A 12,853-nucleotide genomic window follows, 5' to 3' on the forward strand; every position below is an offset into this window, starting at 1 on the left:
GAGCTGAAAATATTGATATTTAGACCATAAAACGGACATTTTACAGAGCACTTGAAAAATCAATTTGTAAATTTAAAAATAATGAAAGCTCGATATCCGAGATGAAATATGTTTTGTATATTGACTTCGAAACTTGATATTTTAAGCTCCATATCAGCCTATATTGAGCAAGATATCAATCTCATTGAAAAAGCAATGCGAGCGCGAAGCGCGAGCGGAAAATACTTGATATTCCGGTATGAAAATGGTGAATTTGAGCACTATCTAAAGCATTGTGTATGGAAATTGTGAAGTGGATGTGGAAAGCACTTAATAAATGATGCGAGTGTGAAACGCGAGCTGATATCTTAATTATTATTTTGACCTAGGACCTGGACATTCTAGGTCTAAGGGCATTTTGTCATCATATGAAAATGATGACAACTTTCTTATTCCTCTTCCTGAGTGCGATATGAAACATATGAAACTGTGATATTGTCGATATTCTTTTCTGAAAAGGGACAATTTAGTCATTAAGAATTCATGAAAATTTTATTATCATATTTATTAATGTAATAAGCCTAAATGAGTGAGTAAAATGTGTTGACACTGAGGCCTGAAAACTGGATATTTTAAGCACTTTTGTAATCATGAATAGGATTTGTGAGTTGATATATTTTTAACAAAAATGCAAGCGCAAATCGTGAGACGAAATTTTTGGTAAACTGTCATAAAAGGGGGGTTTTAAGTAGTTTGTTATATAATTTGGCAAATCAAATAATGCGAGCGCATAGTGCAAGCTGCAAGTTATATTCACACCATAAAACAGACATTAAACAGAGCACTTAAAAATCAGTTTGTAAATCAAACAAAATTATGAATAATGTCCGAGCTGAAATATGCTTTGTAATATCGACTTCAAAACTTGACATTTTAAGCTACATATCAGCCTATTTAGCAAGATGTGTATCTCATCGAACAGGCTATGCGAGCGCGAGCGAAAAAATTAATATAGTGACATGAAATATATTTTTAAATCATTTTCCAAGTCATCCCCTGACCTTTTTTTTTCCACCCGTCTCCCTCCTCTTATTTTTCCTCCTTTTTTTCCCCTCCTTTTTCTTTTTTTCTTTCTTTCCCCCTTTTTTCCAATTTTTTTGCTCTGCCGATAGGGGGGGGGCCGGGCCCCTCGGCCCCCCTGGATCCGCCTATGGATGGAGCTCAATTTTACAGCTTTCTTACGGCGTACGTTTGATTCTCGAGAATGCCTTGAGTACTTCTTACGTCAAACCAGTAGGTCCATGGTCAAACGTACGGCCGACGTATGACTCTGTGCACCCCTTTGTCTAGGGGGTAATTGTCCGGGGGGTAGTTGTCCGGGGGGGTAATTGTCCGGGGGGTAATTGTCCTCGGGGGGTAATTGTCCGGGGGGTAGTTGTCCGGGGGGTAGTTGTCCGGGGGGTAATTGTCCTCGGGGGGTAGTTGTCCTCAGGGGGTAATTGTCCGGGGGGTAATTGTCCTCGGGGGGTAATTGTCCGGGGGGTAGTTGTCCGGGGGGTGATTGTCCAGGGGGTATTTGTCCTGATACCGTTTGGAATGTTAGGTTTTATGTTCCTTGTTTGATATTCAAGAGAATAAAAAGGTGACGAAATAATTCGTTGGAATATTTTGATCTATTCGATTGTAAATGCTTTTCACTACCGCGTGTACAAGATTTGTAACAGGTGCTCAAGAAAAATGTGTTCTGAGTTTGTAGGGTTTACGTAATTGGTAAGGCACTCGCACGATTTTGGCGCAAAGTTGCCGTAACTAATCGGACCCCAAATGTCAGAGCAGCATAACTCAACCAATCAACACTATGTATAGTAAAGATACAAACCGTTCATCAGGTTTGGCGCCACTTAGATGGGCGGGGGGGGGGGGCTAATGCCTTTATGATTTCAAGTAATAAAAAAGTAAATATTGAAAAAGCAAAGGAACGATATATAAAGTATTGAAAAGAGTTAAAGAGGGGCTGCAGAACGTATGATTAATGTAATTTTCATTAACAGAAAAAACTGTATCCCCTCCCCCGCCTCCGCCCCCACCCCTATATCAATTACCCTGGTGAGACCCCAGGTGTTTTATTATATATAATGACGAATAGTTGCATTCATTGACCCATTCAGCGCTTTCAGCACGCAATTTTACCCAACGCACCCAGACAGATCTATATAGAGGCTACCGTTATTTTGTTCGATTTGCACGAAATGATTAAGATCAGGTCTAGTCAGATCTTTTAATAGTCAGACAGTAGTCATAATATTCCCACCTTCTTCTTGTGCCTGACTGCATACCAGGATTCCACACTGGGTAATCGAACTTTCTGACTTTCGCAGACGTCGACGGGACTCGTGTACCTAACAGTTGGATTAATAAAGCTTTACCTTTAAGACCGGTTGTGCGAGGAGTTATGCATTAGTTGAAGAGGTAATCGGTGTCTTGTGGATTTTCGCTCGCACAGGTGTGACAATTATTAGAGGAAGAGAAATAGCCGCCATGAATGTTGTGATTTAACTTACTGAAGGACTGATTTCATCGCTGTGTCCATCGCAGGAGCAGTTTGTGGGTAGGATCAGAAATGATGCCTTGAATGGTAGCCGTATAGTTATTTCAGTTGTCGCTACGGTGAAATCTATAAAGATTGTTGTTTTTATCTCTTCATATCAATCTCCTTGTTTGATTCTGTTCTTACCACCGGTCTACGGGTTAATTGACACTTTCGGCTTGTTCTCTTGTGAAATTATAATAATCTAATAAAGGAAAGTATCGTTTTTGTTAAGCGCAGTACAATTAAAATTGATAAACATGAATGGCATGAATGAAGATGCTCCCAAAAACTCATTTCAAGATGTCGAAATGAGGCCGACATCGGCAATGACGTCCGGCGTGATTACAAGTACTTTGTCCGAATACGACGTCGGCAACAGTACAGATATCATGGTCGTCACGATAGCTATGAGGAACTCAACATTACATTCGACATCGAATGCCTCAACGACGATGGACGTGTCAACGATGAACCTTTCGACGTCGGGCCCGTATATTCCAGATGAGTTCGTACTGCCTAATCGAATATTCTTTGCTCCTTTGATATCGCTGACCCTCCTCATCGGAATCGTCGCGAACATCCTTGCCATCGTCGCCACGCGCCATGCCATCAGAATCTACCGAACTCATCGAAGTCGAAAAGTGACCATTGCTAGCTATTTAATTCAATGTCTCATGATGGTTGACCTCAGCGCCGTGGTCGTTTTCTTTGTACGCGGAATGTTCTATAATTTGTACGATGACGCATATTTCAAGTGCGACCTGAATTCGGTGACAAATTATTTTTTCTCGTGGGCGGCGGGGTTCGTCAACGCCGTCATGTGCTTCGAGCGGTGCGTGGCATTGACCGCCCCGTTCTACTACCATAGCAACGCGACCATTACCAAGGCGAAAGTCGGCGTCATCGTCGTACTCCTTCTCGCCTTCATCACCGCGATGCTACCTATCTTCGGCTTCGGGTCGTACAAGGTCCTAATCGCCGGCACCTACTACTGCATCGGACCTGGAGATTTCACTCTCGACGAGACGGGTTACGATTACCACTTCGGCATTCTCTTCCTTGTAACCGGCATTGGTATCCTCATCTTCATCCACACATGCAACGTCATCGTCATAACGAAAATAATGGAGATTCGAAGTCGATCGCTGTCCTTGAGGAGACACAAATCGAAAGACGCGAACGACGGGTTGAGTACGAAGTCGGCACGGTCGACGAAAGAGGAAACGTCGACGTTCGTGAATGGGACAATTGAAACGACGTCGTCGAGTAGCATGGCTGGGAATAACGATGCCGTTAATGGTGAAGTTGGGCATCGTTCACCTTTACGTGGTGGCCGACGACCTCGGGTGAAGAAGCCAGGGAAGACAGAGATCAACGTCGCCAAGCAGATCATCGTTATCTCCATCGTATTCACCATCTCCTGGTTGCCATTCTATGTAAGTAATTTAGATAATTTCCCGAAACTTCATAGGACCAATTTATTGATTTATCAAAATATATAAACGTTATCGAAACTTACCATGCAATGACATGGCAATATGTGCCGTGGCCGAGTGGTTTAAGGCGCCTGACTATATACATGTAAAGTCCGGGGTTCGATCCCCGGCCGCGGCATCTATGCCCGTGAGCAAGGTATTTAATTGACAATGCTCTTTTATCCTGCATTTAAAAATTAATTAGTGAAAATGCTATACGCATTCTTGGTATCTGGGTGTACACTTGTTTAATTTTTTTTTTTAATGGCATGGATTTGTGTCGTTGCGGGTTGGTGTACCAGGTCACACTGTTAAAATAACTTATAACAGTAGTTTAAACATTTTAAACAAGTGTTTAAAATCTTAAACAACAAAGTTTAAATTCAAATATTTAATTATCAATAATCTAAGCATGGTTGTTTAAGATTTTATACACTTGTTTAAACTGTTTAAACAACTACTGTGCGATTCACATAGTAAACAGCGTTGTTTGAATTATTTCTAACAGTGCACGCACGCCCTTTTCATATCAAACCATGTTACTATTTCCATAATTAAGGTTTTGGGCCATATACTTCTTTTTTCCAGTCATCATTTTCCCCAATTAATTCAACATTCATAAAAAAAAAACGTATGGAGTCTTCATGCTCATCGTATCTTTCTTTGTCTGAATTCATACATTTGGACAGCTCTTCACTAGCTATAAAATTAAATAATTCGTAATTGGGGGAATTTTGGGGCACCTTGCACTCCAGAAAGAATCAAAGAATCTACGATTCTACGTTGGACTGCCTGATTTAACCACTTTGCTTCCGACAACTTAACTATAAAGCAAATTGTATATCGATTATTTCATCTGGTCATATTCTAAGGGTTTTTATCCGTGAGTGATTGTTATTTTATGATGGCTTCCGCAATTTCGAAAACTACAATTGTCTTCATTCGTGTTAGCTATGGTTTTCTCCATGCTATAACAAGGAGAAATCTGGACACAATGGAAAATAAAATCTAACATATCACGTTGTCTGGATGATCATGCACAATATACCCTGAAGTTACGATATGAAAGTAAATATGAATTCTGCCAACTGAAATGAACTGAGGTTTAGACCACTGGTATTTAGATTGGTCTATAGTATCAGGAAATTACAGTAGACCCTCGTAATGTAAATTGACTCTGCACTTTGTTGAAGCAAGATTGAAGGTCATAATAGTTGTTCCTGTGGAACTATGCAATTTCCTTTTTGATAAATAGTAATTAATGCATATTCGAATGAATTCACCATGCTTTGTGGCAATTTGCTCATTCATCGTGACAGTTTTTTTTATTCATGACTTCACTTGCTTCGAAACGCATCGATATTGCGTTGTGGGTGGCTCTGTTGTTATGTATGTGCCGTGGTTACCATGGTTTCATACCCCTACGTATAAGAGCTCGATGGAGCCTGATCAAGCACGTCTCCGAAGGGGGTGTACGGGGTAGTCGTGCCCCCCTGTTTTCACTGAAATAGCGCCCCCCCCCCCTCCATCACAAATAGTATCTTAATTATGTTTTTTTCTACTAGATTGCAAACTTGGTGACCCTAACACCATGCATTGCGATTTCGTGGGATTTATTTTTTGTCCCACATGGCGAACGGGGGGCGGGGTTGGCACGTTACCCATCCCACCTACCAATTCCTTGCCATGCGCTACGATTCCGTGAGATTTTAGGTCCCTTTTGGAGGGCACCACGTCCACCCCTCCCCCCAACGGGATGGTCGACCATGCTTAGCCTATATATCCCCTCGTAGACATAGTTAAGATAACAAAAACTCCTTTACCCTGTCCATTTATCCCGAGCAAGTTGCCTCTAGACTTTAGTTATCCCATGCACATAACCATGACTATCTTACAAAATAGGCCTATAATAGGAAATAGGAAGTCATTAGATCAGAAGTCAATATCCTTCCTATTCATTAGTTTGCGGAATCAAACCCGTTTTAAACACGCTAATATGGTCTGAGTGTTCAGACTACCGGGGCTGAATTGGATCTTGTACTGTATCTGTCTCGAAACCAGGTAACTTCTTGTGCAAGCTATATTGATGATATTAGCAAGTGAGAATGGTGCTAGACTTGACCCGTGGTCCTCTCGGCGATTGATGTTTCAATTAGGGTCTGTTTGGTTGCAGACTATATACCTATCAGTTTAAATGGTATATCGATTGATATGTTCAGACTTTGTTTTCATATTTATTTCGTATCTATTTTTATTTATTTATTGGTATATACATAAGAGTTGATCAGCAGCACATATACTGAAAAGGTCAATTCACAAAAAATCATGAATTACAATATAACAAAGCAAATAGAGAGTCTATATAAACCTAGCCAATATTAGGCAATCAGTAAATTTGCATGTTTGTTCGGTGAAAAGATGTTTCCACGGTATAATAAATTCGCAACGTATTAACTTGGCACTGTCTTCGGTTACATTTAACCAAACAAACCTTCTTTACACATTAATTGGGTAAACGGTTTTAGAGATTGTACATAATAATACAAAAGAGAATTCGGCATGAGGATTCAAATTCATTGAAATAAAAGGTAAAATAATTAAAATGTGGCATTCTAACTTTTTTCATTTTCACCAAAGAAGTGATCATAGTGATAGGCCCATGCAAACTGAAAACGAGCGTTATTTTTTGAGTGAGTAGATAACTGAAAACGTCACACTTTTTCTTTTTTCTGCTTTTCTTCCCTCAAATTCATCCTTATCCTTAAGTCCTCATTATCCTTTCAATCAACTTATGTTGTTGTTGTTGTCTGTTTGTTTGGTTGGTTTTTTTTTGCTGGGCCCTCCGCTTCAGCTTTTCCCTATCATCATGATCATCTCAATCTTAATCTTAATATTAAATCTTAATCTTCTTCTTCGCAATGACCATTATTTTCCTTCTCCTTTTAATTGTCATTGGTTTTTTTTTTATTCCTTTCTCTGGATAAAAGCGACTGAATCATACTTTAAAACAACACCATTGGTTTTTTTTCAACGCGATTAGATTTTTTTGTGTTTTCTAGTAGTATCCATGGTCATACTGTCATTGTTTCATATTGCATTGGGTTTATATTTTATCGATCTGGGGTCCGTTGCAAAAAGAGTTGCGTTTAAACGCAAGTAAAAAAATCAATCGCAAGTCCAAAATGCGCGCTGTTGATTGGTTGAAAATCAAGTTGCGCATGATTTTTAGAGTTGCGTTTGATTGCAACTCTTTCTGCAACGGACCCTGTCATATATTTGTTTTCACAAGAATTTACCCCAAAAATATTTATCATTGTTTTGTGGTAAATCTATAACCTTGACCACACGTGACTATATAATTCTCTGTGGTATCGTATATACCATTACCATCAAGGATGGCTGTAATAATAAACAATAGCCACTTGTAATAATAATCTGTCTATTGATCATATTGCATTAAGTATATTATCGTCTGGGTTGTTATACAATATTTACTATTCCTATTTTTATTATCGTAGTTATTTTCATATTTGATTTTTATTGTTTTATTGGCCTCATTATACCAGTCGTAGTAGTAGTAGTAGTAGTAGTAGTAGTAGTAGAAGTAGTAGTAGTAGACGAAGAAGAAGAAGAAGAAGAAAAAGAAAAAGAAAAAGAAGAAGAAGAACTGAAAAAATAATGGTAGATTTTTTTCTTGTGAAGTAATTTTAAATAATAACTTTGAATTCAAAATTAGCCAAAGGAGATGAAATATATTTTTCGGTGTTCCAATTTTGATAAAAAGGGAGTGATGTTTGTTTTTCCCCGATAAAATGTTTTCATTTTCAGTCTCTATTTCACTTCATTTTCATATTCATCATAAATTGTAATACAAAAGATATTTTGTACAACTGTGCCCATCTCCTCCTCACCCCCTTCCCGTCTAAAATTTAAACTTGAATCATTATTTCATTATTTTTATCAAATAAAATGGTTTGTTTCCCTTACTTCAGGTGGAATAATTCGTCATATAAGTATATCAGTTGATTAAATTTCCTTGAAATTTTGTTTCAAGTTAAAGTTTACTCCCAGTCATGCAAAACATCATACTATATCATGATGATCGTCAACTTCCCTTGTCATGGTGGCCCCCGCGTTGGCCTTTTCGTACTGACGACATTTCCTATACAACTTCCGTGCTATCCATTTTAGGTGTTGTTTTACAGATGTTTTGCGACCGCACTAATTTTTTTGTTGGCCCACTTCAGCCATAATGATGAAAATTGTATATTTTTTGTCATTATTTTCCGCATTTTAAATTCATAACATTTCGTCCCTTCTGTACACTGTATAATAGAAAATGAAAACTGAATTGTATTTTTTTTCTTTTGTATTTTTTATCCTTGTAAAATTGAAGATTTGTTTAATGTAGAAATGAAATATGGGATTATTGTGTTAGTCATCGCAGAAAAAAAATTGTTTCAACTGTCTTAAAAAAAAAACATCCCCATGTTTTTTTCAACAAGACGTTACTCTAAACGAAAATAAGTTTCTTGAAGAACCTATCCAGATTGAAAATTTTAAAGAAATTGCTCTTGTCTAAAGGCCAAATGGCGAACTGAACAAAAAAGGATGTGAATGATTGAAGAAAACACAAGTCAAATAAATATAAATCTCAATAGTTCAACAGAATCAGATATAATGTCACAATTTTCATGAAAAGTGATATGAATAACGCAGGCCGTATACGAACGAAAGAGTCTCTGATACCATTCAATCGCTGCTGCTGTCCCCTGATAAAAAGAAAGCAACTCTGATGTTTGTTTTTTAAAGAAAAAAACCCAGAAAATTGTTGATTTAAATCGATAAAGAAAATTCAGACAAGCATAACGCTGCAAATTTCATCAAATTCGGATGTAAAATAAGAAAGTTATGGCATTTTAAGGTTTCGCTTATTTTTCACGAAACAGTTATATGCACAACTCAGTGATATGCAAATGAGAGTCGATGATGTCCCTCACTCATTATTTCTTTTGTTTTAATTATACAATATTTCAATTTTTACAGATCTGACAATAAGGACCAACTTAACTTATCCATAAACTGTTAACATATAGTGGTAATTCCACATGTTCAGGGAGGAATAAAATTTGGTTTCACATGTCAATTTAGGAGAAAATTAGAATTTTTCATATTTCTTATAATGATGTACAAAAGAAATAAAAAGTGGATAACGTCATCAGTCTGCTCATTTGCATACCAACCAGAATGTGCATATAACTGTTTTGTGAAATTAAGAGAAACTTTAAAATGTCATAACTTTCTTATTCAACATCTGATTTTGATGAAATTGTTAATGTTATACTTGTTGGATTTTTCTCCTTTTATTCAAATCAAGTTTGGGATAGACTTGTCCTTTAAATTGACTCTTTATTTTTAACCTATTTTACAAGACGGAATAACATTTATTCACATTGTTTTATATTTGATCTTAATGTTCTCGAAATTCTCTATCATCAAAATGTCACACTATCATGCTAAAATAATTGTATTTTTTACTTTTTTTCATGAGAAGTAATATAAATGTTTTCTATTATTGGAGAAAGAATGAAAACAACCAATATATTTTAATGCAATTCTCTAAAGGAAGCTTTGCAGTTATATAATATATCGTTTTACTTTTATTTTTATTCAAATTACTTGATATTAGGGTGGAATTTCGACCTTTAGAGGTAACAAAAATCGTGTTTCCCATTTCTAATCTTTTCTGTTTTTTATGTACATGTCCCCCCACCCCCCACCCCCCCCCCCCCCGGGATATCACCTCAAACTTATCATACATAAGCCTAATTCGATATGGTTTGTAGACCATATGCGACAAATTAAAATTAACAAATGCGAAAAACGACACTTGGATGTTGGATGGCGTGTTTATACTTAGACTATGGTAGTCATGGTGATCGAGATGAAGATAGCTCTGGGAGGCTTCTTAAGAGGTAAAGCGGTTTCCACAAGTAGGTGGAATCAGGGGCGGATCCAAGATTTCCAAAAGGGGGCGCATTTTTCCGAGGAAAAAATTTGACAAGCAAAAAAAAAAAAGGTCTTCCCTTTCAAAAAGGGGGCACATTTGCATTTTTACATTAAAATTTTTACTTTTGCTTCTCAAGTTTGCTTCTGTGCCCCCCCCCCCCCCCGCTGGATGGAATATATAGGCCTATATATGCAAGGATGGGCACTTCAGAGGGGTGACACGATATTTTCTCCGGCGACAATTGCTCCGGGCTTAATTTCGTCTCGGATGTAGTATTAGGGTTGCAATAGGGTTTTATGTTAGAATTAGATTTAGGGTAAGGTTTATGGTAGGGTATAGTGTTAAATAAAAACCAGGGTTGAAGTTGGTCACTCGATTAGTGTGTGAAATTGAGTGCGGAGCAATTAACGCCGGAGCAAATGTCATGGAACCCTTCAGAGGATATGGATTTTAAGCAAGTAGACTGAGGTGTCTACTACAACCCCAAAAGGCATGGAAATTATAAGGTTGCCTAATTATGATAAAAATTAACAGTGGCAAGAGCAGTAAACGAAAGCTTGCCTTTCTAGTGTTTTTAAACACTAAAAACTTGCTATTATTTAGAGAAAAATATAGGGAACACGCACACGAAAGCAATAAGTTCCATTGAAAGCATGCGCGCTATATGGTTTGCGATTTTGTGACGCTAAAAAAAATTACGGGGCGCCAATTTTTTCCATTAAAAGCATAAAAAGATGAAGTCGAAATTAGACATCAATTTCAATGATAGATTTAGATTTTCTGCCAGATTGTTTCAAACTCCCTTACTTAGTTTTGATAAAATGGAGGTCTGGCGATTTAATGGCATCATGGACATTATCTCTCGATTAAAATCGGGCTTCATTATATAACCCTGCCTGGCTTAAAAGGGGAAGTTCACCCTGAAAAAAAAGTTTGTTGTAAAAGTAGCAGAAAAAAAAGTATATAGATATTGGTGAAGGTTTGAGGAAAATCCGTTTTTAGCTTTTGTGACGTCATAAACGAGCAGCTGCCCTATATTTTGTGTAATATAAAACGCATGAATTTCATTTTTTAATGGTTCCTGATGACTTATTGTTGTTTTCTTTTCATGATCGGGTGTGAAATGATTTGTCTATTGATATACAAAAAAGTACAGTAAACAAAATTTTCTGAGAAAATGAAATTTCATTGACTCTTAACCATTCGCTTTGTATAAATGCTGCTCGCATATCAGTGACGTCACAAATCAAATGATTAAAAATTCTTATAACTTTTCAATTCTTTGGATATGGATTTTTCTCAAACCTTCGGAAATATTTTTATTATTTTTTCTGCTATTTTCCCCTTTACGAAGTACATACTAAAAAGTAGTGCAGCCTTCCTAATTTAAACCCAAATGTTTAGAATCAGTGCTCCTCTAGTCTCGGTGATAAAATGAATTTGATTGGCTTTGGACGCCTATGCCGTAAATCATTCTACAACAGGGTGGATTAATAATTGCTTGCCATGTATATACTTCGACCTCGCGTTGAAGTTCGGGTTCTTATGAATGCGAGAAAGCATGGACCTATTTCGTAATAGGTCCATGGAGAAAGCCACTGGTAACATAAATGCGCCAGACTGGAAAGCCCCCTATTGATTTAACCCTTTGCATGCTAATATTAATTTTGCACATTTTTACGATTAATTTCAACAATAAATTGTGATAGTCAGTCTTCTCCCTCTATTTTTTAGCAGATCTTTTAGTTTAAATGATGTAACTATCTAGACAATAATCATCATCAAGTAGAAATACTGAAAGTCTTTAAAAGTAAACAATTGTCATTGTAATGACGAGAAGAAAACAAAAGAGTTGCACATAGAGCTGTCCTATAAAATAGCTGGCTGCAATGCAAGTACAATATGTATAAAAATGACATACATGTATAAATAGATTTATATGAATAAAATATCAATCGTAAGCAGTATGATAATATAATTACAACGAACAATAACAGAACAATCACAACAATCGCAATAAAATGTAAATTGATCATTCAAGGATAATACAAAAAGGCCTGCGGCCACCTGTCAGCTGTCAGATGTTCACCAAGGCCGTAGGATTCAAGGTTCTGAAAAGGACGACACCTGAGCCACCAATGGGGGGGGGGCTGACCATGCAAAAATCTCAATCAGGTGGTCATTACGCTTTTGTACCCGTTCATTAAAGTGGGGGGACGAAACCCAACCCACCCCTCCCCGGTTCTGTGGTCCCCGAGATTGGCAGCAAGAACAACAGCAAGTACAGGTTTGTTTTATAATAATATTTCAAAATGAAAACCATCACGCAACAAAACCCATGAATAGCGCCTACAAGCTGCCCCCCCCCCCTCAAAAAAATAATGTAATGATCATGATGATGATCCGAAAAGATGTCTACTAAAAGTTTCAATTCATCATGGTATGATTTCATAACTTAGAAGGGTATAAGTTATTGGTAATCAGGAACAGAAGAGGTGGTCTCCGGCCCTACATGTACCCCTCCACCTTCTTTCGAGATCAGCCACAGCATTTGGAGATTAAATTTGAAAGCTGGTGTTCTTCGATTGCCGTGATTGTGGATTATGACGGTCACAAAACGATTAAGGGAGACCAGCCCAGAGGCTAGATGAACACTATCAATTACCCGAATGGGAGTGTGAACAATTAGTTCCCAGCGGACATTTTTTCTGCACATCGAAAATAAAGTATGGGATGACAATTAGGGACCAATAAATATGACATGGGATTAGATCAAGAGATTGTAATTGAAAATGTCAA

At 37.4% G+C, this 12,853-nt stretch overlaps 1 protein-coding gene across 1 annotated transcript; it reads left to right on the forward strand.

Moving 5' to 3' along the window:
* The first annotated feature begins 2,218 nt into the window (after positions 1 to 2,218).
* Positions 2,219 to 9,825, forward strand: LOC129280255 (prostaglandin F2-alpha receptor-like). The gene has a single exon (XM_064111912.1). The coding sequence runs from the start codon at positions 2,827 to 2,829 to the stop codon at positions 4,069 to 4,071; it is 1,245 nt and encodes a 414-aa protein (XP_063967982.1). The 5' UTR covers positions 2,219 to 2,826; the 3' UTR covers positions 4,072 to 9,825.
* The last annotated feature ends 3,028 nt before the right edge of the window (positions 9,826 to 12,853 follow it).

The sequence above is a fragment of the Lytechinus pictus genome, chromosome 17 (assembly GCF_037042905.1).
Source record: "Lytechinus pictus isolate F3 Inbred chromosome 17, Lp3.0, whole genome shotgun sequence".
Lineage (NCBI taxonomy): Eukaryota > Metazoa > Echinodermata > Echinoidea > Temnopleuroida > Toxopneustidae > Lytechinus > Lytechinus pictus.